This window comes from Sapajus apella, unplaced genomic scaffold, assembly GCF_009761245.1.
Source record: "Sapajus apella isolate SASKATOON/1434 unplaced genomic scaffold, GSC_monkey_1.0 scaffold29, whole genome shotgun sequence".
Lineage (NCBI taxonomy): Eukaryota > Metazoa > Chordata > Mammalia > Primates > Cebidae > Sapajus > Sapajus apella.
In genome coordinates, this window is record NW_022436969.1 from 19,989,236 (window position 1) to 20,016,519 (window position 27,284).

General features: G+C 36.4%; 1 protein-coding gene and 1 long non-coding RNA gene across 14 annotated transcripts in view; one reads left to right on the forward strand and one right to left on the reverse strand.

The window, feature by feature from the left end:
• ANKRD12 (ankyrin repeat domain 12) overlaps positions 1-27,284 on the forward strand; it is a 156,671-nt gene that overhangs the window by 60,259 nt on the left and 69,128 nt on the right. For 7 of the 13 annotated variants that reach the window (XM_032293374.1, XM_032293363.1, XM_032293375.1 and 4 more), the window contains 5 exons: positions 7,015-7,083; positions 11,819-11,965; positions 14,617-14,817; positions 19,767-19,909; positions 25,714-25,861. In XM_032293374.1, coding sequence (XP_032149265.1) covers positions 7,015-7,083; positions 11,819-11,965; positions 14,617-14,817; positions 19,767-19,909; positions 25,714-25,861 — 708 coding nt within the window. Of the gene's footprint in view, positions 1-7,014; positions 7,084-11,818; positions 11,966-14,616; positions 14,818-19,766; positions 19,910-25,713; positions 25,862-27,284 lie in introns of those variants that run through there. The other 6 variants (XM_032293367.1, XM_032293368.1, XM_032293370.1 and 3 more) reach the window with 4 other exon arrangements.
• On the reverse strand, positions 1,682-9,811 carry LOC116561532. The gene is made up of 3 exons (XR_004273473.1): positions 9,673-9,811; positions 6,661-6,666; positions 1,682-1,692 (listed from the first exon to the last, which is right to left on the reverse strand). It is a non-coding gene; the product is annotated as an uncharacterized LOC116561532 (long non-coding RNA).

Below are 27,284 nucleotides of genomic sequence, written 5' to 3' on the forward strand. Positions count from 1 at the left end.
GGTTTTGCCCATTCAGTATGATATTGGCTGTTGGTTTGTCATAAATGGCTTTTATTATTTTGAGATACGTTCCATCAATACCTAGCTTATTGAGTGTTTTTAGCATAAAGGGCTGTTGAATTTTGTCAAAGGCCTTCTCTGCATCAATTGAGATAATCATGTGGTTTTTGTATTTGGTTCTGTTTATGTGGTGAATTACGTTTATAGACTTGCGTATGTTGAACCAGCCTTGCATCCCCGGGATGAAGCCTACTTGATCATGGTGGATAAGCTTTTTGATGTGCTGTTGCAATCGGCTTGTCAGTATTTTATTGAAGATTTTTGCATCTATGTTCATCATGGATATTGGCCTGAAGTTTTTTTTTCTTGTTGAGTCTCTGCCGGATTTTGGAATCAGGATGATGTTGGTCTCATAAAATGATTTGGGAAGAATTCCCTCTTTTTGTATTGTTTGGAATAGTTTCAGAAGGAATGGTACCAGCTCCTCTTTGTATGTCTGGTAGAATTCGGCTGTGAACCCATCTGGACCTGGGCTTTTTTTGGGTGGTAAGCTCTTACTTGCTGCCTCAACTTCAGACCTTGTTATGGGTCTATTCAGGGTTTCGTCTTCTCCCTGGTTTAGGCTTGGCAGGAGGCAAGTGTCCAGGAATTTATCCATTTCTTCCAGGTTTATTAGTTTATGTGCATAGAGTTGTTTGTAATAATCTCTGATGATGGTTTGAATTTCTGTGGAATCTGTGGTGATATCCCCTTTATTGTTTTTTGTTGTATCAATTTGGTTATTCTCTCTTTTCTTTTTTATTAATCTGGCTAGTGGTCTGTCTATTTTGTTGATCTTTTCAAAAAACCAGCTCCTGGATTTATTGATTTTTTGAAGCGTTTTTTGTGTCTCTATCTCCTTCAGTTCTGCTTTGATCTTAGCTATTTCTTGTCTTCTGCCAGACTTTGAGGTTTTTTGATCTTGCTCCTCTAGCTCTTTCAGTTTTGACGATAGGGTGTCAATTTTTGATCTCTCCTTGCTTCTCATGTGGGCACTTATTGCTATATATTTTCCTCTAGAGACTGCTTTAAATGTGTCCCAGAGATTCTGGTATGTTGTGTCTTCATTCTCGTTGGTTTTGAAGAACAGCTTTATTTCTGTCTTCATTTCATTTTTTATCCAGTCAACATTCAAGAGCAAGTTGTTCAGTTTCCATGAAGCTGTGCGGTTCTGAATTAGTTTTTGAATTCTGAGTTCTAACTTGATTGCACTGTGGTCTGAGAGACTGTTTGTTATGATTTCCGTTCTTTTGCATTTGCTGAGGAGTGATTTACTCCCAATGATGTGGTCAATTTTAGAGGTGTGATGTGGTGCTGAGAAGAATGTATATTCTGTGGATTTGGGGTGGAGAGTTCTGTAAATGTCTATTAGGTTTGCTTGGTCCAGGTCTGAGTTCAAGTCCTGGATATCCTTGTTAATTTTCTGTCTGGTTGATCTGTCTAATGTTGACAATGGGGTGTTAAAGTCTCCCACTATTATTGTGTGGGAGTCTAAGTCTCTTTGTAAGTCATTAAGAACTTGCCTTATGTATCTGGGTGCTCCTGTATTGGGTGCATATATATTTAGGATCGTTAGCTCTTCTTGTTGCATTGATCCTTTTACCATTATGTAATGTCCCTCTTTGTCTCTTATGACCTTTGTTGCTTTAAAGTCTAATTTATCAGAGACGAGAATTGCAACTCCTGCTTTTTTTTGCTCTCCATTTGCTTGGTAAATCTTCCTCCATCCCTTTAATTTGAGCCTTTGTGTATCCTTGCATGTGAGATGGGTTTCCTGGATACAGCACACCGATGGGTTTTGGCTTTTTATTCAATTTGCCAGTCTGTGTCTTTTGATTGGGGCATTTAGTCAATTTACATTTAGGGTTAATATTTTTATGTGCGAATTTGATACGGCCATTTTGGTGCTAGCTGTGTATTTTGCCCTTTAGTTGAGCTGGTACTTGTTGTTCCTTCATATGTGCAAAGCCTCTTTCAGGAGCTCTGGTAGAGCTGGCCTGGTGGTGACGAAATCTCTGAGTACTTGCATGTTCCCACAGGATTTTATTTTTCCTTCACTTACGAAGCTTAGTTTGGCTGGATAGAAGATTCTGGGTTGAAAGTTCTTTTCTTTAAGGATATTGAATATTGGCCCCCACTCTCTTCTGGCTTGTAGGGTTTCTGCTGAGAGATCTGCTGTGAGTCTGATGGGCCTCCATTTGTGGGTAACCCGACCTTTCTCTCTGGCTACCCTTAGTATTTTCTCCTTCATTTCAACCCTGGTGAATCTGACGATTATGTGCCTTGGGGTTGCTCTTCTTGACGAATATCTTTGGGGTGTTCTCTGTATTTCCTGGACTTGAATGTTTGCCTGCCTTGCTAGGTTGGCGAAGTTTTCCTGGATAATATCCTGAAGAGTATTTTCCAGCTTGGATTCATTCTCTTCGTCGCATTCGGGTACGCCTATCAAACGTAGATTAGGTCTTTTCACATAGTCCCACATTTCTTGGAGACTTTGTTCATTCCTCTTTACCCTTTTTTCTCCAGTCTTGCCTTCCCGTTTTATTTCATTGAGTTGATCTTCAACCTCTGATATCCTTTCTTCTGCTTGGTCAATTCGGCTGTTGATACTTGCACATGCTTCGCGAAGTTCTCGTGTTGCGTTTTTCAGCTCCATCAATTCACTTATATTCCTTTCTATTTTGTCCATTCTCGTTAGCATTTCATCAAATCTTTTTTCAAGCTTCTTAGTTTCTTTGCATTTGGTTAAAACATGTTCTTTAAGTTCACAGAAGTTTCTTACTACCCACCTTCTGAAGTCTGATTCTGTCATTTCATCACACTCGTTCTCCCTCCAATCTTGTTCCCTTGCTGGTGAGGAGTTGTGATCCCTTGTAGGAGGAGAGGTGTTCTGGTTTTGGGTGTTTTCATCCTTTTTGCACTGGTTTCTTCCCATCTTTAAGGATTTATCCACCTGTCGACTTTGTAGTTGCTGGCTTTCAGATTGGGTCTCAAATCTTTCAGATTGACGTTCTGTTTGTTGATGATGAGGTTATTTCTGTTTCTTGGTTTCCTTCTGACAGTCTGGCCCCTCTGCTGTAGGTCTGCTGAGGTTCACTCCAGGCCCTGCTTGCCTGGGGTTGACCTGCAGCAGCTGCTGAACAGTAAGGGTTGTCACCAGTTTTCTTCTTCTTCTATCTTTGTCCCAGAAGGATACCCGCCTAGTGTCAATCTGATCTCTCCTTTATGAGGTGTCTCTTTGGATATATAGGGGTCAGGGAGCTGCTTGAGGAGACGGTCTCTTCTTTATAGGAGCTCAAATGGTGAGCTGTGAGCCCTGTTGTTCATTCAGAGCTGCTGGGCGGGTACGTTTAGGTCTGCTGCATCAGAACTGCTTTTTGTTCCCAGGTGCTCTGTCCCAGGGATTTAGGGCTTTATTTATGAGTTTACATTATGCTGCTGCCTTCTTTCTTTTTTCCTTCAGACCTGCCCTGCCCGGCAAGGAGGCAGCCTAGTCACTGTTGGCCTGTAGAGGCTTTGCTGAGCTGCTGTGGGCTCTGCCCAGCTGCCGAGTGAACTTCCTGCAGTCCTGTTTATATGGGTGTAGTTAGAACTGCTTTGGCGATTGTGGCCCGCCTCTGTTGAGATGGAGTCTCTCTGCTGTGGCGGGTTGCCTTGGCAACGGCAGGCTGCCTCAGCAATGGCGGGTTGCCTTGGCAACAGCGGGCTGCCTCAGCAGTGGCGGGTTGCCTTGGTAACGGCGGGCTGCCACAGCATTGGCCGACTACCTCTGTCATGGCGGGCTGCCTCGGTAATGGCAGACGCCCCTCCCCCACAGAGCTGGACCGTCCTGGGTTCAGCTGCACTTGTTGTGAAACTCTCAATCCAGAGTTTCTGGTTGCTGTTCTTTTGTGGGGGTGGGACCAGCTGAGCCTGATCGCCTGGCTCCCTGCCTCAGAGCCTTTTTTAAGTTTGTGTTCCAGTCACCTGTTGAAGAGGCGCCGGGATCTGTTTTCCCCTGCGGCCACTCACTGCGCTGGCTTAAACAGTGGCATTGAGGTTTGTGGCGCTTTTTTTTTTTTTTTTTTTTTTTTTTGCCCTGGAATCTACTGTCCTGGTTCCCTGCTCAGTCCCCTTTTTAAACAGATGAATGGGCGACTTCCTGTGGCTCCAATCGCCAGCCAAAAGGGCACTGGGACTGGTGAATTTTGTGCGGAGAACCGCTGCTCCAGGGCGCCGACAAAGCAGCCACGCGGGGCAAAGCAGCGGTGCCCGCTGGCACAGCCGCACTGGCTGAAACAGCCGCGCTGGTTACCTGTGGAGCTTCTCCGCCTGGGAATTTCCTAGTCTGTGGGCAATAAAAATGCGGCGTCCACTCACCCTCTGCGCTTTCACTGGGAGCTGCAATCCTGAGCTGTTCCTAAACGGCCATCTTGGATCCTCCTCCAAGAATGTCACTCTTTCACCCAGACTGGAGTGCAGTGGTGTGGTCTTGGCTCACTGCAACCTCTGCCTCCCAGGTTCAAGCAGTTCTCTGTCTCAGCCTGCTGAGTAGCTGAGATTACGGGCATGCACCACCACACCCAGCTAATTTTTGTATTTTTAGTAGAGATGGGGTTTCACCATGTTGGCCAAGCTGGTCTCAAACTCTTGACCTCAGTTGATGCTCCCACCTCAGCCTCCTAAACTGCGGAGATTACAGGCTTGAGCCACCACACCTGGCCTTTTTTGGCATTTTTAAAAGATAGTATGTTATGAGAAAATTCAGAGAACACAGTATGATGTGTTCTCAAAGTCTATGGTGGCAGTTGTAGAATATGTTGAAATTTTATTAACTAAATCTCTACCAGCCAGCCTTAGTTCTATTTTCCTAAGACTTTATATGCCATTTAAGGGTTTACCATATTTAGTGTGACTCAATCAAATTTGGAAAGAGGAGCTTCTTTTAATAAGAAAACAGAAAGATATAATTTTTCTGGGAAATGTATTAAAATAGATAAAATCAGTGCTTTGCTTAATAAGAATAACCACCTTTGGTGATTTTTCATGGCAGTTATTCTTGATAGATTTGCCTCTGCTCCCTTTCTGATATTTCATTATAAAAGTTTCAGACATACAATACAGACTTGTAAAATTATTTTTTGACATTTTTCTCTGATTCTCTTGCAACCCAAGTAAAATATTAACTTAAAAAGATTGGTTTTAAAACACAAGTATCACTTGTTCTGCCTCGCTACAGAGAACATATGTGGGAGAGAATGGCTCTGCTTAGCACTCAGTGTTTTACATGAATCTCAGAAATAGTGGTAATCTCACACAGCCTTGTCTCCGTACAGCATAAAAGGAAGTAGTTGGGGAAGGGGACAGGTATATGTTAATAGAAGCTTTAATTTTCCAGTTCCTGAGTTAAAGCTTTATAGACTATTCAGATGCTCCCAGTATAAACTACTTATTTGAGTAAAAGCCAAAGAGCATGTGGGGTCAGAGTGGTTGCTTACATCTGAAGGAAAATTTGGTTGAGCTGTTAAACTACATTAATGAATATAATTGAAAGATTAGTTTATTCACTGTGCTTTAATCTATTAAAATGATATCTGCTTTCAATAATTCATTTAATCCAGTTGGCACAGTTTAATGCTTGCTGGTTTGCTTTGCAATCTATGGATGTTATTTAAAATTTTTTGCTTGTCTTTAAATGTCAAATATTATTTTTCATGAAATTTTTGTAGTTGCTAACTTAATGTATTCCATTTTGAAATATGTGTTCATTGAAAGTCTTGCCATTCAGCCCATTTACTTTCGAGTTGGTCTAAATGTTATTGATGATTCTTCTTTCAGTTGAGTAAACCTCATCACTAAACTTTTAGGCTTACTGTACAATTTTCAAATACTATGTTTAAGGGTTGCTTGTTCTCTAAGTTTTTTTTTGAACACTTGGTTATTTATACCTAATTGAAATCGTGAATACTGTGTAACAGTGATCCTGGAAAAAAGTTTGTCAATTGAGGATATGAATATCACAGTAATATTGTGAGTTGAAATGGCATTTATAAATCAAAATACATTAATAAGTAAAGATATCTGCTCTCGCCATATCGCCAAGGTCAGTTCTCCATATTCGTATTTCTGTCATGAATTGTTAGGCAGAATTCCGTGAGTGCAGTGGCATGATCTCAGCTCACCACAACCTTCACCTCCTGGGTTCAAGTGATTCTCCTACCTCAGCCTCCTCAGTAGCTGGGATTACAGGCGTGCCCCACCACACCTGGCTAATTTTTGTATTTTTAGTAGAGCTGGGGTTTCACCATGTTGGCCAGGCTGATCTTGAACTCCTGACCTCAGGTAATCCACCCGCCTAGTCCTCCAAAAGTGCTAGGATTACAGGCTTAAGCCACTGCGCCCAGCCAGAATTCCATATTCTTAACTGATAAACTTTGTTTTGATTTAGGTTACTTTCTTTCTAGGTGGTTTTCAGTAGTAAGCACTGCAGTAATGTATATCATTTGAAGTGTATACAATTTGTAGAAAGGCCTGTGGTCTAGGATGATAGTGCAGTCCACCATGATTTACTGTCTCCAGAGTAGTTTTGTCACTCATAGCACAAAAAGCTTGATTCAGATTTTCTAAAGACAAGTTCTAAACTGAAAACTAATGATAGAGTACTGCCTCTTTTACTGTTACTCAGAGATTGGAAAAATACATAGCCTCAAAAGAGAGAGTATATTTTAATACATAACATCAGTAATACCTGTTATTGAAACTGCATGGTTGAATTTCCCAACTTTAAGACATTTTTGTTGAAGAATTTGAAATATTGGGTGTTGACCAAACCTGTGTTTTAAATATACTTTTGGCTTTACTTTAAAAATAATCTTTTGGAAAAACAATGATAGCTTATTAACTAATTTGTAGTCTTTTGAAAAATGTTGGTTTGTTGAATTCTGCATTTCCCTCCGTGTGCTTTTTTCTCTTCTCCTGTCTCTTCTCATTCTGTAGATTCAGATCCAGGACATACAAGTGAAAATTGGGGGGAGAGACTTATATCTTCTTACAGGACATACTCAGGTAATTAGATTATCAGGTGCTCCTATTTAGCCAGTGGTTTCTGTCACATTTACAATTAATTATTGTATTACAAGTAACTGATTTTCAAGCCCAGTATATAGATATCTTTGGTTAAATAAATGAACTACATTGGTGACACCACATTTTCCCATTTTTATTCCAAGGTACTCTGTGTATCATATCCAACACAAGCTATGTGTGAACCTTGTAGCAGGACCGCCATATACCTCCATCCCAGTTTTTTATAGCACGATGTAGGGAATACCATTCATGTAGAAAACAATGTGAAAGTCAACCCCTGGTGTTGCATAGTGCAGTGACTCCTGTGGGAAGATACCCAAGCGTTCTGTGTATACCCATCACAGGGTTTACCAAGTATACTGATTTCAAGAGACAGTGTCATCTTACCCTTCAGTCATGTGATGTTTTTTAAAAAACATTTAATAAAATTATTTTTCTATTGAACTCATTAGCCTTTATTGACTTTGTTGCTTAGGTTAAATTTAACTGTAAGTGCATTAAAATACCAGGTCACCTAGAGAAATGCTGTTACAACTAACTGTATTGCAACCTCTCTATTAAGCTGTGGCACCTGTTATATGTTACATTGCTCCAGATAGAATACAAGAGAATATACAAGTACTGTGTCCTCTTAAAAAATAAGTGTGTTCTCTAGCATGTGAAAGCTGATTAAATGTTTTTGATTGTCTTTTTTAAAAATTGGCTAACATTGTTATCTCTGAACTTAAGTAAAAATGTCAATATTATTTAGCCCCTGGGTGTCTAAGTGTCTAGTTTTCAGCATATGACATTTAGCTATAAAAACTAAAGTAAACCTGCTTTTAATATACTTTTTATTTATTTTATTCATTTGTGGGGTTGGGTGGGACAGTGGAAGAACCAAATAATTATTCTTAAAATTATCCTGAAAGTTTTAATTGAGTTGATATAGTGCCTGTTACCAAAATTGAGGGAGGCGGGGCATATTTCCAGTTAGTTACTGTGGATTAGGCATGCTCTGCCCTGCCCTCTTCTCATCTCGTCTCTTCTCTTCTTGTCTCTTCTGTTTTGTTTTGGTTTTTATGAGATGGAGTCCGGCACCATTGCCCAGGCTGGAGTGCAGTGGTGCGACCTTGGCTCACAGCGACTTCCATCTTCCAGGTTCATGCGATTCTCCTGTCTCAGCCTCCCAAGTAGCTGGGATTACAGGCTCACACCACCACACCCGGCTAATTTTTTGAATTTTTTTTTTTGGTAGAGACATGATTTCACTATGTTGGCCAGACTGGTCTCAAACTCCTGACCTCATAATCTGCCTAGGCATGCTTTTTTTCAAAAAAAGTCACCTTTCAAGGTGACTTCTAAGCACCAGAATGCCCCTGAAAGAGCTGTATGTGTATGAAGCCATCCATAATCTGAGTATCGTTGCTGGAAATCAAAAGATGCAGACATTTAATTAGAGATTCATGTAGGTATTTTAGAACAGGAGAGTAATGGCAGTTTATTTTTTTTTTCAGAATTGAAGTCTGTACATTGCAAATATGATTGATTTAATTATGTTAATCTATATTTGAGTTGTGACTCCATTGTTTCTTATAGTGACTGCTTTGTAAGAAGATGTTGTATTCTTTTAATTTTTGAGACACTAATAAGTTTATGAACCAAGCTCCCTAAGAAAAACAATTTTGTCTCTTCTTCTTAATAAGTACTTTATACTTATTTAGGATGTGACAATGTTGAGCTTTCTATTTATTCTAACAGGACCTGAAAAGAAAGCATAATTTTCAGCATTATAAAACTGGAACATCTTTGTGTATCTGAAGATCTCTAACCTTTGAAAGAATGTTGGAGTGTTGAAAAGTCTATTTCTCTGTTTGTTTTGAATAGTCTTAAATGAATCTCTTGGAAATTTTTTTTTTTTTTTTTGCAACGGACTGTTGCTCTGTCACCAGGCTGGAGTGCAGTGGCACGATCTCATCTCACTACAACCTCTGCCTCCTGGATTGAAGTGGTTCTACTTCCACTTCCAGCCTCCCGAGTAGCTGGGACTATAGTCGTGTACCACCACACCCAGCTAATTTTTGTATTTTTAGTAGAGTCAGGGTTTTACCATGTTGGCCAGCATGGTCTCGATTGCTTGACCTTGTGATCCGCCCACTTCGGCCTCCCAAAGTGTTGACATTACAAGGCATGAGCCACCACGCCCAGCCAGTCTCTTGTATATTTTCTTAAAAATCTCTAGGCTGTCTGAATGGATCTTAAGTTTATATTTGACTGTGCTAACTGAGCACATTTGTGAGTATATCTACATTTAAACTTCAAAGTTCTTGCCAATTTTTAGGGCAAATAAGTACATTTTTTAGGTACTGAATCTTTTTTTTTTTTTTTTTTTTTTTTGAGACGGAGTTTCGCTCTTTTTACCCAGGCTGGAGTGCAATGGCGCAATCTCGGCTCACCGCAACCTCCGCCTCCTGGGTTCAGGCAATTCTCCTGCCTCAGCCTCCTGAGTAGCTGGGATTACAGGCACGCGCCACCATGCCCAGCTGAATTTTTGTATTTTTAGTAGAGACGGGGTTTCACCATGTTGACCACATATTTTGGGACATACTAGTCTTAACACAGTTTTGACAAACAGCATGGTTGTCTCTATCCTAGCTGCCTTATACCAGCTGCTGTTGACTTAAGTTTCCTGTCTCATGCAGAATATGAACTCAGACATATGACTATGACACCTCAAAGAAAATAGAGTTTATATTGGATGCTAGCATCTGATTCAAATTTTTGCTTTAAATATTTGGAATATATTCAATTTGTTTATTTCTTTCCAAAATAATTACATCTTTGAATATTTGGCACCATGGAATTCTAATGATACCATTTATAAGTATCTTTTTACTGTTGCCTGGGTATGTATTACTTTATCACGTTAGAGTGGCTTTTTAAAAACCTTGTGTTAAAATACAGTCAAAACAAAAAAGGCAATTGTTTTGCAAACAAAAATGCAAAATTTTCCCCAATATTTAGACAATATTTTGAGGAGAGATGCTAAGCATTTTTTGTTTCCTCTGATTACTAGATTTTATTTCTTATCTTTGAAACATCTTTTCTAAAAAATTTCATAATGTCAAACATTAATTTTAGAAGAGAAATATTCATTATAAAGATTTGTTATTCAAATAGAAAACCATTAAAACAATAACAATTGTGGTTCCTTATTAAATACCAGAGAACCAAGAAACACAGAAAATTAAGAGAAGGACTCCATATATGCTTCAGGAAAAAATTGGCTTCTTCAAAGACCTGTTTAGGGCTTTATAAGATAGCATAAGTTAGGAAAATAACTGTGCTGAGATTGGATTTATACTAAATTGGATCATTAATGATAATGAAATAAGAAATATGAAAACAAAAGATTATACTGGAAAAAATACAGTTGATTTAAATAAGTCTTGAAATTTTGCTTTTATGCAAAATCAAATATTTAAGAAAATGGACATTTTAGGAAATAATTTTTGAAAGATTTGTGGGCAGCAGAGTTTTTAAATATTAGGACCTCCGATTTTTCTCAGCTGTAAAGGTGACAGTTTATCCTAATTAAGTGGCACGCTGGAACAATTATTACTTTAATTTCTTTTGCTTGCTAATATCAGGTTTTAATTAGTTTCTTTACACTTGCTAGATTAATACATGCTTATCTTTTATTTTAGCTGCTGTTCTTACCTGCTTGAAAAAAAGACGATGTTTTGACAACTAAGCCTTCCCTTCTCCTATTTTTGCTATTTTTAAATATTAATGTTTGCAGCTCCTCGTTGCAGGTACCCTCAAACCTGGATTAATAAATTCCAGATATTTGTGTAGGGTTTCCCAAGAAATAGATGCCTGGACAGGTAATAGCCAGATCTCTGTATTTCGTTGCACAGAGCACCTGCATTAACTCGCAAAGAAGTCTTACATAAAAGACAAACATCTGTATCTCTTACTTACAAAATTCAGTTCAGTATGAATTTTCTGACCCTTAATGGGGAATGCAGGCTTCGTTGCTAATGAGTTTCCCAGATAGTTCAATCTGAGAGCTAACTTTATGATGGATCAGATCTCTTTGAAAAGGTCTTTGAAAATTTTTGGATCTTTGCAAGATCTGTTAACCCATAGCCACATAGAATCTATTATTTGCTCATTCTTAACTTTGATTAATGTCATTTCATGTTCAGCTATCCTATGACTGGAATAAAATGATTTGGTAATTTTTTTCAATACTTACTCTGTGTGATGAGACTTGCCCTAAATATTTCCCTTGTTGGAAGATTGTATAAATCATTGCTGAAATTAAGTAATTTGAAGGAGCATTGCTATTTAGGCTTATCAGCAATTACGAATAAAGTTATAATGAATAAAAGAGGTTTCAGAGATGTAATACTAAGGAATGTCTGCAGTGTTATCAAGGAATTAAATTTTACTAAAACAACTCATTAAGGTAAAATTTTACTAGTAATAAGTTTCCAAGTATTACTAATTTTCTGGAAACAATAGAATTAAGAATATGTTGTTTTCAAAGCCATCAGGAAGAAAATTGTTTATGTAATATAAAAACCATTGTGCTTTTGTCTGGCTATTACTAGTTCATATATCATACACATTTCTCATATATATGTATAGCATCTATCAAATCATCTTACATTTGCTTTTTAATACTTGGATTGGCTTCAAATTCTTACATATTTATTAATAATTCCAGAGAAAGAAGGTCCAGAAAAGAAGAAAACAAAAAAAGAAGCTGGAAATAAGAAATCCACACCAGTCAGCATTCTTTTTGGTTATCCACTCTCTGAGCGAAAACAGATGGCACTTCTTATGCAGATGACGGCAAGAGACAACAGTCCAGGTGATACCTACCATCATTGAGTTAATGTGTATCCTTGGTTTTCCTCAGGCACCTGAAGCCTTGTCTTAACAATTATTTTAACTACTTTTAATTTTTGTTATTTCTTGAATTTAATCAGTATTACTTGTAAGTTAGTGGTAATTTTATGATATTGTTTGTGTGACAGTTTATCATTTGTATCCTCTGCTAAAGTAGAAGCTATACAAGAGTAGACTCTTTACACTGTGCATAATCTGTATTTTATTAAGATCTGAATTCTTTTATAAGGAAAAATGTCAGCAGTATGTTTATCATATTTTGTGTCACACTTTCAGTTAAGGCGTTGTGCCACATGTATGTGTGTTTATATATATGCTGTGTGCTCCAAAAATAATTGATGATGACTTACTAGCAGGACAAAAACAATAAGGGAACAAACCAAAAAATGTGCTAATTTATAAAAGGTTGCTAAAAAGGTAGATAAAATCCAAACAACTGGCCTGAGATGATTACTAGTCACATTGAACTTACCTATGCATGCTGGCAACTAAAAGTACAAAAGAAAAATTTTGAGTTACATAGTTCTCATTGACTGATTCAGGAAAGTAAATCACTTTTGTCTGGAGAAAATTTCTTTTGGCCCTGAATTCAAAGGAATTATATAAGACACTGGGTTACATAATAGATCATGTTGAAATGCATTGAAAAAGATAATTTTTTCAGTGAGTTTTTTCCTGTATTGCCTCTTTAAAAAAAAATGGGACGACATAGTTAAATTCTTGAGTTTCTAAGTATCGTAATTTCAAAGCATGAATGTATCTAATGTCTGTCACTGCTAAAAAACATTTTAGGGCTTCCTGCTTTTAATAGAGTATGTTGTGGTTACTCCTACCTTTTTTCCACCTCTAACTTGGGACTGTCTGTGGCCAAATTAAAGATATTTTACCATGTAAAAACTTTGCCTCTTTCTGTGAAGTTTTGACTTTGAGTCTGATTTAATAGTTAAATGGAAAGACATTTTTTAAAATAACATGAGCCTTTGTCCTTCTTAAAAGTTTAATATGACAGACAAAAAAATAAATATCTGTCATCTCCAGTGACCTCCCTTCAAGAGTTGACCACTATTAACAGTTTCTTATCTATATTTCTGGGGCAGTATACTATAACACTGTTCTGCAGTTGGTCCTTTTAAGGGTGATTCTTAGTCCACTGTCTGTATTAATATGTATAGAATTAGAATGGAAAGCTTTTTAAATATCAAGCTGTTTGCCATCATGTAGATATACTTGGAGTTTATGGTTGTTTTATCCATTAGATAAGTCTTCAGATTTTAAGAAATTCAGCAAGCAAATTCTCTTGACAAATAATTTGACTAAGGATTATATTAAAATTTACTCATTCAACAAATATTTATTGAATACCACTGTGTGCTAAGAAGTCTTCTAAGCAGTGATGAATAGGATAAATAAGGCCCTTCTCTTAGGGAATGTAAGTTTCTAGAAAAACTTCGGTAGGAAACTATTACTGAGACAATGTACTTTAAAATCCAAAAGTTAGGGCTGGGCGTGGTGGCTCATGCCTGTAATCCGAGTACTTTGGGAGGCCGAGGCAGGCAGATCATTTGAGGCAAGGAGTTTGAGACCAGCCTGGCCAACATGGTGAAAGCCCGTCTCTACTAAAAAATAAAAAAATTAGCTGGGCATGGTGGCGTGCGCCCCCCTGTAATCTTAGTCACTGAGGAGGCTGAGGTGGGGGAATTTCTCGAACCCAGGAGACAGTTTGCAGTGAGCCAAGATAGGGCTGCTGTACTCCAGCCGGGGTGACAGAACGAGACTCTGCCTCAAAAAAAAAAAAAAAAAAAAAAAAAAATCCAAAAGGTAAACCTTAAACTTTTTTTTTTTTTTTTTTTTTGAGGAAAGGATGGTACTGCCTTAGAGCTCTAATCATGTTAGGTTTTAAAACTGGTAAAAAGTTAATTTTCACAGATTTCTTTTCTCTTAGAGCAGTTTCTTCTCAATAGTTGTAAATCTTCAGAGTAAACACTGTATGTATGTCTTGAATTCCTAATTAAGGATTCAAAAAAACTTTTTGTAGTTTTGAAATTGGAGAGGAGACCTTTGGCATCATCTAATTTAACTTCCTCACTTTTTTAAATACAGAAACTAGAACAAATATCAAAATAAGGGAGTCAAGGCAAAGCACAGTTTTTAAAGGCCCTTTTCCAGACTGCCATTATTTTTTGTAGCTCTTCACTTTCATTTTCATAGTAAAATCGTAATGACCTTGATTTGCACATAATATAAGACTAGAACTGCAGTGCTATGTCTGAGTTGGAAGTGTGGACTATAGCTTCAATTTCACTTCCTCTAGGTCTTAGAATAATAGCATAACATACCTAGGAAAAATATTTTGAAGCTCATCACATTATCATTAAGCAAACATTTTAGAGTACATATTTGATACTTTATCATTTTAAACCAATTTTATGAGTTAACACTTTTTTAAATTGGCTCATAATATTTGATAACCCTAAGGGAAGATCTCCTCTGTGTATTTGGGCCATTAACGAATCATTCAAATCAAGGTTTAGGTTGTTAGAGTGAGAAGGTATTCCTTGTGTTCCAGGAAAACATTTAGCCTAGAACTTCTGCTAACTTTCTTGTTTCTTGCAGATTCCACACCAAGTCATCCATCACAAACAACACCTGCCCAAAAGAAAACTCCCAGTTCTTCATCTCGTCAGAAAGACAAAGTTAATAAAAGAAATGAACGTGGTGAAACTCCCTTACACATGGCTGCTATTCGAGGAGATGTGAAACAAGTTAAAGAATTAATAAGTTTAGGGGCAAATGTGAATGTGAAAGATTTTGCAGGTAAGACTAGTAATTCAAGACCCACTATCAGACACTAAAATTTAAACAGATCCTGGTTACAGTTTAATCCACATTCTTTTATCCCTTTTGTTGCTGAAATGAAAGAGTTCTAAAATATTCTTTATTACAGAATTTGTGGAGAGTGTACATAAAAACCCTAATCTCTGCTACAATTCCATGTCAATAATTACTCATATTTTTACATACTAAACTTATACTTTAGTTCACATATTACTTACATATAGTTCTTTATCCAAGTTAGGTTTTGTCCTAGATGAAATTGAGTTATATAATGTTTCAAAGTAATTTGTTCATAAGCATTTTAAAAACATTTATTAACTTGAACCATGAGGACTGTAAGACTGTGGTGGTGTTAATTTCATTTTCAGGATTCAAATAGCATACCAGTAGATTCTTACTGTAAATAATTCAAACAACAAAAGTATATCGACAACAGTACAGAAATTATCTTTAATTTCACATACTACACAACCTACTCTCCCTCCCTACCCTCCCTCCCACACAAGTTCTTTCTGTTCCGTAGAACTATTGAACACTTTGGAGGTTGCTGTTTCAGTTAATTTTTTATTATATATGTATAAAGTAAATATTTACTTAACAGGCTTTTTAAAATGAAATTGTTCCATCTGTATCAACCTGCCTTAATATCTTACAGATATTTCTATTAGTAAATACAGGTATGCCTACTTCATTAATTTTTAATAGCTGCATAATATTTTCTAGTATAGCGTTCCATAGGCAGCACTGTAGTAAATACCCATAAACATCTTTGTTTATGTTTGTGGAAGTATTTCAGTAGAAGTGAAATCGCTAAATTAACGGGGATACATATTTTAAATTTCTGAAATAATGGAATTGCCCCCCCAAAATCCTGTATCAGTTCATACTACCACCAAAAGTATATGAAAGAGCCATTTTCCTCATATCTTCACTAAAACTGAATGTTATTAACTTTTAATTATTAAGAATCTGACGAATGAAAAAATAATCTTAATTTGGATTTTCATGATCGGTAGTGATAGTAAACATTTCTTCTTATGTTTATTATAAACTTATGTGTATTTTATGAATTGCTGGATCCACTGCTTTGCTTATTTTCTTTTGGTTTAGTATTGTTTTTAACCTACAGTAGCCTTTATTTAGTCTAGATTTTCTCTATCAAGATAATGTGTAAATATTTTCACGGTCTGTGGCTTATGTTGAATAAATACTCATTACAGTGCTTATTGTACTAACATTTTCATCTTTTATGTATCATTTCAATTGAACGTTATGGGTTCTTGGTTTGGTATTTTATTTAAGAAGGCCTTCTCTTTCTCTATATCAAAACTATTCCTGTATTTTATGTTTTTCAAATTTTGTTTTGTTTTGTTTTTACATGTGGCACTATTATAATATACCTGGAATTTATGTCTTTATTTGGTATGAGTGGGGAAAAGGTGCGATACACAGTATCTACTTTAAAGAATGAGACTTCAAATGCATGGCATTTATTCTAGTGGAAAACTTGACATCATTTATCAGAAACCTAAAAAATATTTCTTTCATCTGACAATTTCACTTCCAAGGATTTATTTTAAATAGTTAATCATGGATGCGCATGAAGACTTTGTTGTAAGGATACTTGTTACAGCATTGTTTCTAATTAAAAACTAGCAGTCTGTATCCTTAGTAATAGGAGCTCTTTGAAGTAAATTATGTTATCTTAGTACAATACTATGTTGTAGAAAATTATAATGACATAGGGAATTATTTTCACTTTAGTAAGTAGAGGAAGCAGGTTGTTACCTAAGTTTTATAAATATGTGGGAGAGACAGCTAGTAGATATTATGTTGGATTCTTCAAATTATTATATCTGGGTGGTGAGATTATGGACCGTGTTTATTTTCTTTGTATTTTTAAGTTATCTAATATTTCTTTTGTGAGCATGTAACTTTTTTTAGTACAAAAGTAATTAAGATAAGTCTATTTTAGATAAAATAAGTATTAAGTCCAGAAAATATTGTATCAACAGAATAAAGCCCTAAGCATCAGGATTTTTGTTTACTGAAAGACACTAATCAAGCTTATTAATATTTTGCCTCTTTAAAATTCTTTTTCATAGTTTAAATGATTATTAATTATATCAAACTTACATTTATTGGGAAGCTTAAGTATTTAATACTTTTGTGTAATAATTTAGCACAGTGGAAATACCATTGACGCTTGAACTGTGTAGGTCCTCTTATTTGTGGATTTTTTCAGTAAATATTTTGGACTTTTTTTTTTTTTTTTGAGATTCAGAACAATTTGGAAAAACTCAGATGAACTGCATAGCCTAGAAATATTGAAAAACTAGAAAAAATTAAATATGAGTGCATAAAAGATACCTAGATACTAGTCTATTCTATCACTTACTCCCATAAAATATACACAAATCTGTTCTAAAAAGTTACAATATATGTATACAAACATAGGCTATACATGGCACCATTCAGAGTCAGGAGAAATGTAAATAAATGTAAAGATGCAGTATTAAATCATAACTGCATAAAATTTACTGTAGTACATATTTTACTCCTGTAATAATTGCATAGCTACCTCCTGTTGCCATTGTGGTGAGCTCAGATGTTGGGAGTATTTGCTTGAAACACCATGTGACTAACACAAATTATCTCCCATAAGCAGTGCATCTCTCCAGTAAGTTGTGTGCCACAGTGAAATGTGTGATTCTTGCCTGTTTTTCCTCGTGTTTAGTAGAATACTGTAAGCTTTGAATAACACCAGGGGACCCATTTTAAGTGCTACTAGTGATACTGGAAGTGCTCCTAAGAAACAGAAAAGTTATGACATTAAAAGAAAAAATTGAATTGCTTGAAAATGTCTATAAATTAAGGTCTGTAGCTATGGTTTCCTGCTATTTCAAGATAAGTGAATCCAGCATAAGGACCACTGGAAAAAAGAAAAAGAAATGTATAAAGCCATTGCCGCAGCTATGCTAGTGGGTTTGAAAACCTTGCACTTTTTTGCAAAACATTCTTTTATCTCATGCAGCTTTTATGTGGATGCAGGATTGCTATAAAAAAGACATACATATGGACTCTAATATGATTCAAGAAAGCATGAGGTCATTATACAACAGTTTTAAGGAAGGTGAAGGATCTAAAGCTGGGGAACTTAATGCCTGCAAAGGATGGTTTAATAATTTTAGAACAAGATTTGGCTTTAAAAATGTCAAGATAACAGGAGAAGCAACTTCTGCCCACTGATAGGCAGCAGATGAATTCCCAGATACCATTAAGAAAATCAGTGAGAAGAAAGGATATCTGCCTGAACAGTTTTTTAATGTGAACAGAAGTAACCCTGGGAAAAAGAAAAATCCACAAAGTACATCTATTAGTAAGGAAGAGAAGCAAGAACCAAGATTTAGGGATGTAAGAGATTGGCTAACTTCGCTGTTTTATGTAAATACAGTTGGGTTTATGATCAGGACTGCCCCCTGAACCTCAAAAGGAAAAGATAAATCCAGCTGCTAGTCTTTTGGTTGTAGAACAAGAAGGCCTGGACTGTGAGAACTCTTTTCTGAATTGATGTCATCTATTTCTTCCTGAAGTCAGGAAGAACTTTGCCAGGAAGGAAGCTGTCTTTTAGTGTCTTCTGGCCACTCAGAACCCTGTGAATTCAACACCAAAGGCATTGAAGTGCTATACAAACACACTGTTTCTAAACCAGCTTCTAATTAGAGGATCATAAGGAACTTTAAGCCTCCTTACACATGTACTCCGGGGAAAGGATTGTCAATGCTGTAGAAGATAACTCCTATAGAACGTCATGAAAGTCTGGAAAGAAGACACCGTTGAAGATGCCATCATTGTTAAAAAGCTGTGAAAGCTGTCTCCTGGAGAAAAGTGTCCATATGTTGTGTATGACTTCACAGGATTTTCCACAGAACCAGTCAGGGAAATCATGAAAGAGATTGTGGATATGGCAAAAAAAAAAAAAAAGGTGGGGGGTGAAAAACCTCAAAATCTGGATATTAGAGAAATTGAAGAGCTAGTAGATACCACATCAGAGGTATTAATAGATTACTTGATGGAGCTGAGTGCTTCAAAAACAGTTTCAGGTGTTGAGGAAGAGGACTTAGAAGAAGCCATGCTGGAAAACAGATTGACCTTAGAGGGTTCCAATAATTTAAGGCTACTTTGACTTTTTTTTTTTTTTTTAATATGAACCCTTTTATGATCCAGGCACTGAAACTAGAGCAAACATCAGAAAGAGAATGGTGGCACTGTATTAAAACATTTTTAGAGAAATCAAAAAGCAAAAAGACACAAATTACAGTGTATTTTTGTAAAGTTACACCAAATGTGCCTGCTTCTCCCATCTTTACTTTTACCTCTTCTCCCTCTGCCACCCCTGAGACAGCAAGACCAACCCCTCTTCTGCCTTCTTCTCGGCCTACTCAACGTGAAGCTGATGAAGATGACCTTTTTGACAGTCTACTCCTACTTAATGAATAATATTTTTCTTATGATTTTATTAAATAATTTTTCCCTAGCTTGCTTTATTGTAAGAGTAGAGTATATAATACATATACAAAATATGTGTTAGTCAACTGTTCATGTTACTGGTAAGGCTTCCAGTTAATAGTAGGCTATTAATAGTTAAGTTTGGGGCAGTCAAAAGTTATATGTGGATTTTTGACTGCGTGGGGTTAACACCCCTAACCTTCACCTTGTTCAAGGGTCAACAGGAATATTTTGAATGAACTTTCAGTAAATTGGTGTCATTCTTAGGTGTTTATTTTTAGTAGCTGCGTCTTCACTCCTTTTTCTTTTGCACTATGTGCAGTTTTATAATTGGTATGTCACACATAGGTATGTATATGAAAAGCATATATTTTGAATTAGCGCAAGTGAATCATGTTAAATTAATAATCTGACTTTAGGTTGGACACCACTGCATGAAGCTTGCAATGTTGGATATTATGATGTTGCTAAGATACTTATAGCAGCTGGAGCAGATGTTAACACACAAGGATTAGATGATGACACTCCACTCCATGATTCTGCTAGTAGTGGGCACAGAGATGTAAGTATGATAGAAAAAAATCAATAGTACACATTTTCAAAATATAAATTCAACCCCAAGTAATTTCATTAACTTCTTAATCATATGATCTTGTGTCATCTTCCACTCATTGCTTGATCAACTCATCTATATTTTGTTTTCCCTTTTTTCTACTTTCTAACTTTTAGTTCATATTCAGATTTAGCATTTTCTTTTCATAAAACCCATTTAATTTGACGGTTGATTAGTTTGGCAATATTTTTATTTCAAGGCATTCTTTTATAAGCCAATTGGATGTGTTAAGGCAGTCTTTATGTATAGTAAAAATTGTACAATATTGCATTGCCTATCTTTTGAAAGGTATTTTACTTTAGTTGAGACAAAAATAGAATTTGGAATAAAGATAGATACAACTGCAGTTCTGGCTAGCTGTGTAATCTTGAATGGGTTACTTCCCTCCTCTCAACCTCCGTTTCCTCATCTTTAAATTATATGATGAATAATATTTGTTAAAAATGGATATTTTAAAGGAAAAAAAGACACTACATATAAATGCACATTGAAATTTAAGATATTGTAGAAATATCGGATAAAAAATTAAAAAGCTGACTTTATGAGTGCAGTCAAATACACCTAAAATTCAGAAATTAAAAATGCTATTTTTCTCAATTACATTTTTGTAAGATATTTTTTTCATACTTCTCAGTAAAGAAACCTTACTTTGAAGAAAAATGTAGCCTATTAAATAATTTTTCTAAACTGATTCTTGCTTACCCATGATCAATTCTTTCCTCTGTGCTCCTTTGGCAATTTGTACAAATCTTATATCACAGTATTTACTACATTATTTTTTACTGATATTCTTGTCTAGCGCCATGTTTCCTGCACTAGACTGCAAATACTACCATACATACTGGCATTTTGTGTTGTTTTCGGTTACTTACTCTGAAACTGTTTATCACCTAGAAATGTTCAATAAACCCGACATGGATGCATGTGTAGATATATGGATAGGCAGGTGAATGGATAAGTGACTGAGGATAGGCAGAATGACAAAACTTAAATCCATCAGGCCTGACCACATGGAGGGTAAATTGCTGTTTCCTCTGAATTTATCAGAAACTGACTTATTTTCTGTCTTTGATATTTTAAATCTTACCCTTTAAAAAAAAGTATTATGATAGTTTACCAGGAATGGATAATTTTCCTTTGAATATGATAATAAAGGTTTCCTGATTTCTAAGTATAATTTTAAAGAATTATGCCTGTGACTAAGACATGGTTTCTGTGAACACAAGTTTTTGTTTGTTTTCTATTTTTTTATTTATTTTTTTTTTTTTTTTGAGACAGAGTCTCGCTCTGTCGCCCAGGCTGGAGTGCAGTGGCGCGATCTTGGCTAACTGCAACCACCACCTCCCAGGTCCAAGCGATTCTCCTGCTTTAGCCTCCTGAGTAGCTGGGATTACAGGCGCATGCGCCACCACGCCTGGCTGATTTTTGTGTTTTTAGTAGAGCTAGGGTTTCACCATGTTGGTCAGGCTGGTCTCAAACTCCTGACCTCATGATCCACCCGCCTCAGGCTCTCAAAGTGCTGGGATTACAGGTGTGAACCACTGTGGCCTGGCTGCACGCAAGTTTTTAAATATGCACATAGCTGCAGAATATTTCCAGAACCTGACTTTTTGAGCTCATGAACTTATGAGGACTCACACTATTTCTAGTCTCTTCCCAGAGGGAGATTGGCATGCTATCTTCAAGGGACCTTTGCTTTTCTTCATACCAACATGCCTAGGATAGTAGGAGTCACAATTCAAGAGCTATTTTCTCCTTGTTCCTTTTACTTGTGCCTTAGGAGGAGGAATGAGAGCCACCAAAAATTCATTTTTCTGTATCTGTAATATGTATTCTAAGCCCCTCCCAAATAATTAGATTTCTTTCTTTCATTAATAGTCATGACAACTTCAGCCATCCATAAAGCATTTCTAAGATGGGAAAAGCATAAATATAACAGTTCTGGAGCCAGGTCTAAATTATTTAAAGAGGATGAACATAGCTTACTAAGCACCTAATTTTTGACTTCTTGTTTGCAAATGTATAGTAATTCATAATATACTTATTTTTTTGAGACAGCATCTCACTGTGCCACCCACAGTAGAGTATAGTGCTATAATCACAGTTTACTGCCTGGGGTCAAGCGATCCTCTTGCTTCAGCTTCCTCAGTAGCTGGACTACAGGCATGCACCACCATGCTAGGCTACTTTTTAAATTTTTTTGTGGAGACCCTGTGTTGTTCAGGCTAGTCTTGAACTCATGAGCTCTAGCGATCCTCCCACCTCAGCCTCCCAAAGTATTGGGATTACAGGTGTGAGCCACCACACCTCACCATAATACACATTTTAAATACTAGTCTTATTTCTAGTTCTATTTTAGATACCTATCATTTTTTTTGTCATTTTTTCCTACTTTTGATTTGTTGACTGTTGTGTTTTAAGCAACTTTAAGAACAATTATTTGCACTTGAGAATGATCTGTAAAATGTTGATTATTTCACTTAGGGTGTTTGTTAACACGTGAATTAACCAGCCATACCTGACTCATCATAGTCATGTAATAAGTATTGATGTATTCCTGATGGAAATAGAAAGCTTTCAGCAATATCAAAATTCTTTATTCTGTTTTCTTATTCTGGGGCTCTAGTCTAAGGAAATAAGCCTAAAATTGGAAACATTTCAACTCATAAAGATATCCACTGCAGTATTATTTATAATGACTAGAAGATTTTTATTTCAGTTACTTTCTCAAATCCCTAAAATGACTGTAAGGGGAAGTTTCAAAGGTCATAAACCCACAAGGGCAAAGAACAGAAGAAACAAATATTTTGGAAAGTGAAAATTGGAGAAATTAGCAGTTACTGACATAAAACAGGACTTGACAATTTTTTTCTTTTTTTTTTTGAGACGGAGTTTCGCTCTTGTTACCCAGGCTGGAGTGCAATGGCACGATCTCGGCTCACCGCAACCTCCGCCTCCTGGGTTCAGGCAGTTCTCCTGCCTCAGCCTCCTGAGTAGCTGGGATTACAGGCACGCGCCACCATGCCCAGCTAATTTTTTGTAGTTTTAGTAGAGACGGGGTTTCACCGTGTTGACCAGGATGGTCTCGATCTCTTGACCTCGTGATCCACCCGCCTCGGCCTCCCACAGTGCTGGGATTACAGGCGTGAGCCACCACGCCCAGCGACAATTTTTTTCAACGAAAGGCCAGATAGTAAATATTTTAGGCTTTGGAGGCCACAAGCTCCCTCCTCTGCCTCTTCCTACCTCCTTCGTCTCCTATTCTCTTCTCCTTTAACAGTCCTTTAAAAATATAAAACTATTCTTAGCTGTTAGATCAGATTGTTCCATGGGTCATAATTTGCCCACCTCTGATTTAAAAGAGACAGGAAAATTGAAACCAAAGTCATTACAACACAGAATCCTAGAAAGAAAAAAGCTTACAAATTGATAGCACCAATGACCTCTGGAAGTGCTTCTTAAGATATGACTGGAAACAAATATTAGATCAAAGGTTTTTTAGTCCTCTCATCATCTCCGCAATCTTTCACAGTCCAGTAATTGTACCTCTGTCACCCTGGTAGATGGCTGGGGCAATTGTTCTTCATCAGCAGACTTGGAAAGCTAGTTGATCTTTTAAAATCATAAGGATGTGTAATTTGATAAAAATTAAGCAGTTAACAGTTGGTATCATGAGTAATTTGTTTTCCTTATACATTATTACATTTTAAATTTTCCGCAGTAATCCAGAAAAAAATATTTTCTTTATTAAATTTATTGCGAATTTCTGATTTTGGCATGTTGTTTTAAATTGTTCCTTTAATGGCAAATGCAGTTAATATTCATCTGTTTCTTGTTAACCATTTAAATATTTTTTAAGGTTTGATGTATTTTCTAAGTACCAGAAAACATTATAGTTATGTGCTCGGAATACAGAGATGAATAAAGACTTGATTCTATATGAAGCTTATAGTCCAAAGGGGGAAATGGGTTAATTAATTGTAGTATAGGTTTATGTATAATAGAACACACCAGTGTTAATGGAAATACACAAACTATCAAAACGAGAAGAATCAATAACACCTGACTGCTTCTTTAATGTAGAGTATGAGTGAAAAAAAAGAATTGATTATGGCTTTCAAGTACTGGCTTCAAGGCTTTAGTGACTGGGTAGATTTTGTTGCCAGTTTTTGAGAATAGAAATGGATAAAAGAATAGTACAAGTTTAGTGAGCTCCATTTGAGTCCTGTTGGCTTTATGCTTTTGTATTAAAATACAAATACAATCGGTTGGATGTATCTAGTGAGTATTTGAATGTGCATTTGGAGCTCAAGAGGGCTGAGAGAGAAAGCGGACGATATTGAATGGATGGATCATATAATTGTCATCACTTTAGAGTGGGTAAGTTCTCCAAAGAGATGATATATATTAGAATATAGGAAAGTATATTAAGGGCAGAGTCATAGGGAAACCATCATTGGTTTAGATCTTTTCAGGTCTTAAAAGAGCCATTTCATAAGATCAATGGTAGCAGAGTGGTAGGTGAAAGAATGAAAGGCCAGTAAGTCACAGCTACAAGGGCAAATGTCTTTTCAGGAGATTGACAGTGAAGAAGAAAGATTAGATAGGGGAGGAGGATATAGGTTTCAACAAAGTTTCTTGTTTTGTCCATGTTTCATTTATTTAATGCCTTTAAGGTGCAAGAAATATGAACTGTGGAAAGATTGGCTTCTAGAAAGGAGCCAGTCAAAAAGAGGTTAAAACTATGAAAGGAAGGCTGGGCGTGGTGGCTCACACCTGTAATCCCAGCACTTTGGAAGGCCGAGGTGGGCAGATTACTGCCGGTCAGGAGTTCGAGACCAGCCTAACCAAAATGGAGAAACCCCATCTCTACTAAAAATACAAAAAATCAGCCGGGTGTGGTGGCGCATGCCCGTAATCCCAGCTACTCAGGAGGCTGAGACAGGAGAATTGCTTGAACCCAGGAGGCAGAGGTTATGGTGAGCTGAGATCATGCCGTTGCACTCCAGCCTGGACAACAAGATTGAAACTTTGTCTCCAAAAGAAAAAAAACTATGAAAGGAAGAGGATATGAAGAAGAAACAAATAATAACTAACAGGGCAGATTCTGGTTATATGGAACTTGAAGCCTGTGTAATTTGTTAGAGAAGGAGAGCAGACCTTTCAAAATGATGAGGACAAAATTAGATACAGCATCCTCCTGTAAGGGACTCATGAAAGTGATGGGTCTTGAAGTTTAAGCTTCAAAATTCATGATACTTAAAATTCCTAAGGGAATGGGAAGTAGAGTTTCCCTAAGGCTATGGGAAATAAAGTTAAGATTAACAGCATTGACAGGGATATTAGCCTAAAGCAGAAGGGAAATACTTCTTTGAAACTTTTTCTAGGATATATATTCCAAGAGGCTGGGAAACTTGTTATTCATTGGTTTATTAGCAGAACCTATAATAACTATAGTTATTATAGGTTCTCAATACTTGTAGACTTTATGCTGAAACAGGATGAAAAATGATGAGATTAAGTACTAATTTTTGAGGAGGAAATATTTTTGTAGAAGTTAAGGTCATTAGATAGGGTAGTGTCAGTGAAATTGGATCTTGAAGAGAATAAGGGTTTAGAGTAGATGCTGAATGGATACAGAGTAAAGGAGATTAACAATGAGAAGGATACTATTAAGTATTTATTATCAAGAGAATGGGTGCAGCGATACAATCTGTGAAGGGTCTAAGCCTGCCTGCATTTTTTTGTTGCAGATAGTAAAGCTGTTACTTCGTCATGGTGGAAATCCATTTCAAGCTAATAAACATGGGGAGCGTCCAGTGGATGTAGCAGAAACAGAGGAGTTGGAGTTGCTACTAAAAAGAGAGGTGCCTTTATCTGATGATGATGAAAGTTACACAGGTTTGTTTCAGATAACCTACATTCAACTGTTTGACATGATATTTGACAGAACATTCTGGATTCATTTATAATATATAAAATGTTTGAATATCTTAGAATAATGCTGGCTAGCTGTTACTAGAAGAATGTTTAACTTAAGAATGATGAAGTTGGTAACTTAGGGCTATTTTTTACATATGCCCTGTATAAATGGAGTTATAATGGCAATGCCCCATTTATGTTTTCTATAAATTGCTGAACTGTTCCTTTATTACTTTTAAGCTTGCTGCAGAACCTCTCCCCATGCATAGCTACCACCACTGCTACTCTTTTTTTCGTTCTTTTATAATTTACAGAGCTACTAACCAAACACTTGGTGTCCTGGTATTAACGAGTCATCTTTTATGATTTTACTTTTGTGATTTAAATGGTTGAACTCTGGTCATTGTTGCAGGGAAGGACAATTTCTCTCTCTCTCTCTCTATTTTTTAAACACACCTTTTTTTTTTTTTTTTTTTTTTTTAAAAAGATAACAGGAAAAACCTTTCCTGTGTTGAAAAAAGTCGTCTTTATGTAGAAGGGATGTACCATATTTCAGGAAAAATTCAATGAAAAATAATTTTATCAGTCTTAAAAATGGCCATTTCCTCACAAAATCTTTAAAAAAATTCCTGTAAGCAATTAAGTAATGTTACTTTTATATTATATTACACATGAGGGAATAAAAACCATACTTTACTCATTTAACCTCCGCCATTGCCAGAAAGCAATAGATCATTTATAGTTTTGAGGCCCTCTACTTTCATGTAATAAAGTTAAATTGTCTTTCACAAGGAAAGGCAATTGAAAGAAAACACTTTCTAAATATAACATTTTACTTGTTCAACAAAAATTGTAAATGTACTCCCACCGATTAAGAAATGATGCCAAATTATGAACAAAAAAATGAAGTCATAAAATAAAAGTTTTGGCAGTAAACACTGATTACAAACAAGATATTTAAATAACTGTGGTAAATACTCAATATTCAATTTAGAATGTAAATATCAGACCATACTTGAAAAGGGAAACATGAAAAAATTTAATTATCTGAAATTTAAGTACCAACTTTAACATGAACATTTGATAGGTGATGATAAAAGCATAATAAACTCAGGGTTGGGTGTGGTGATTCATGCCTATAATCCCAGCACTTTGGGAGCCAAGGTGGGCAGATCACTTGAGGCTGGGAGTTCAGGACCACCTGGCCAACATGGTGAAACCCCATCTCTCCTAAAAATACAAAAATTAGCCAGGTGTGGTGGCATATGTCTTTAATCCCAGCTACTCAGGAAGCTGAGGCAGGAGAATTGGCTTGAACCTGTGAGGTGGAGGTTGCAGTGAGTCGAGATCATGCCACTGAACTCCAGCCTGGGCAACAGAGTGAGATTCCATCTCAAAAAAA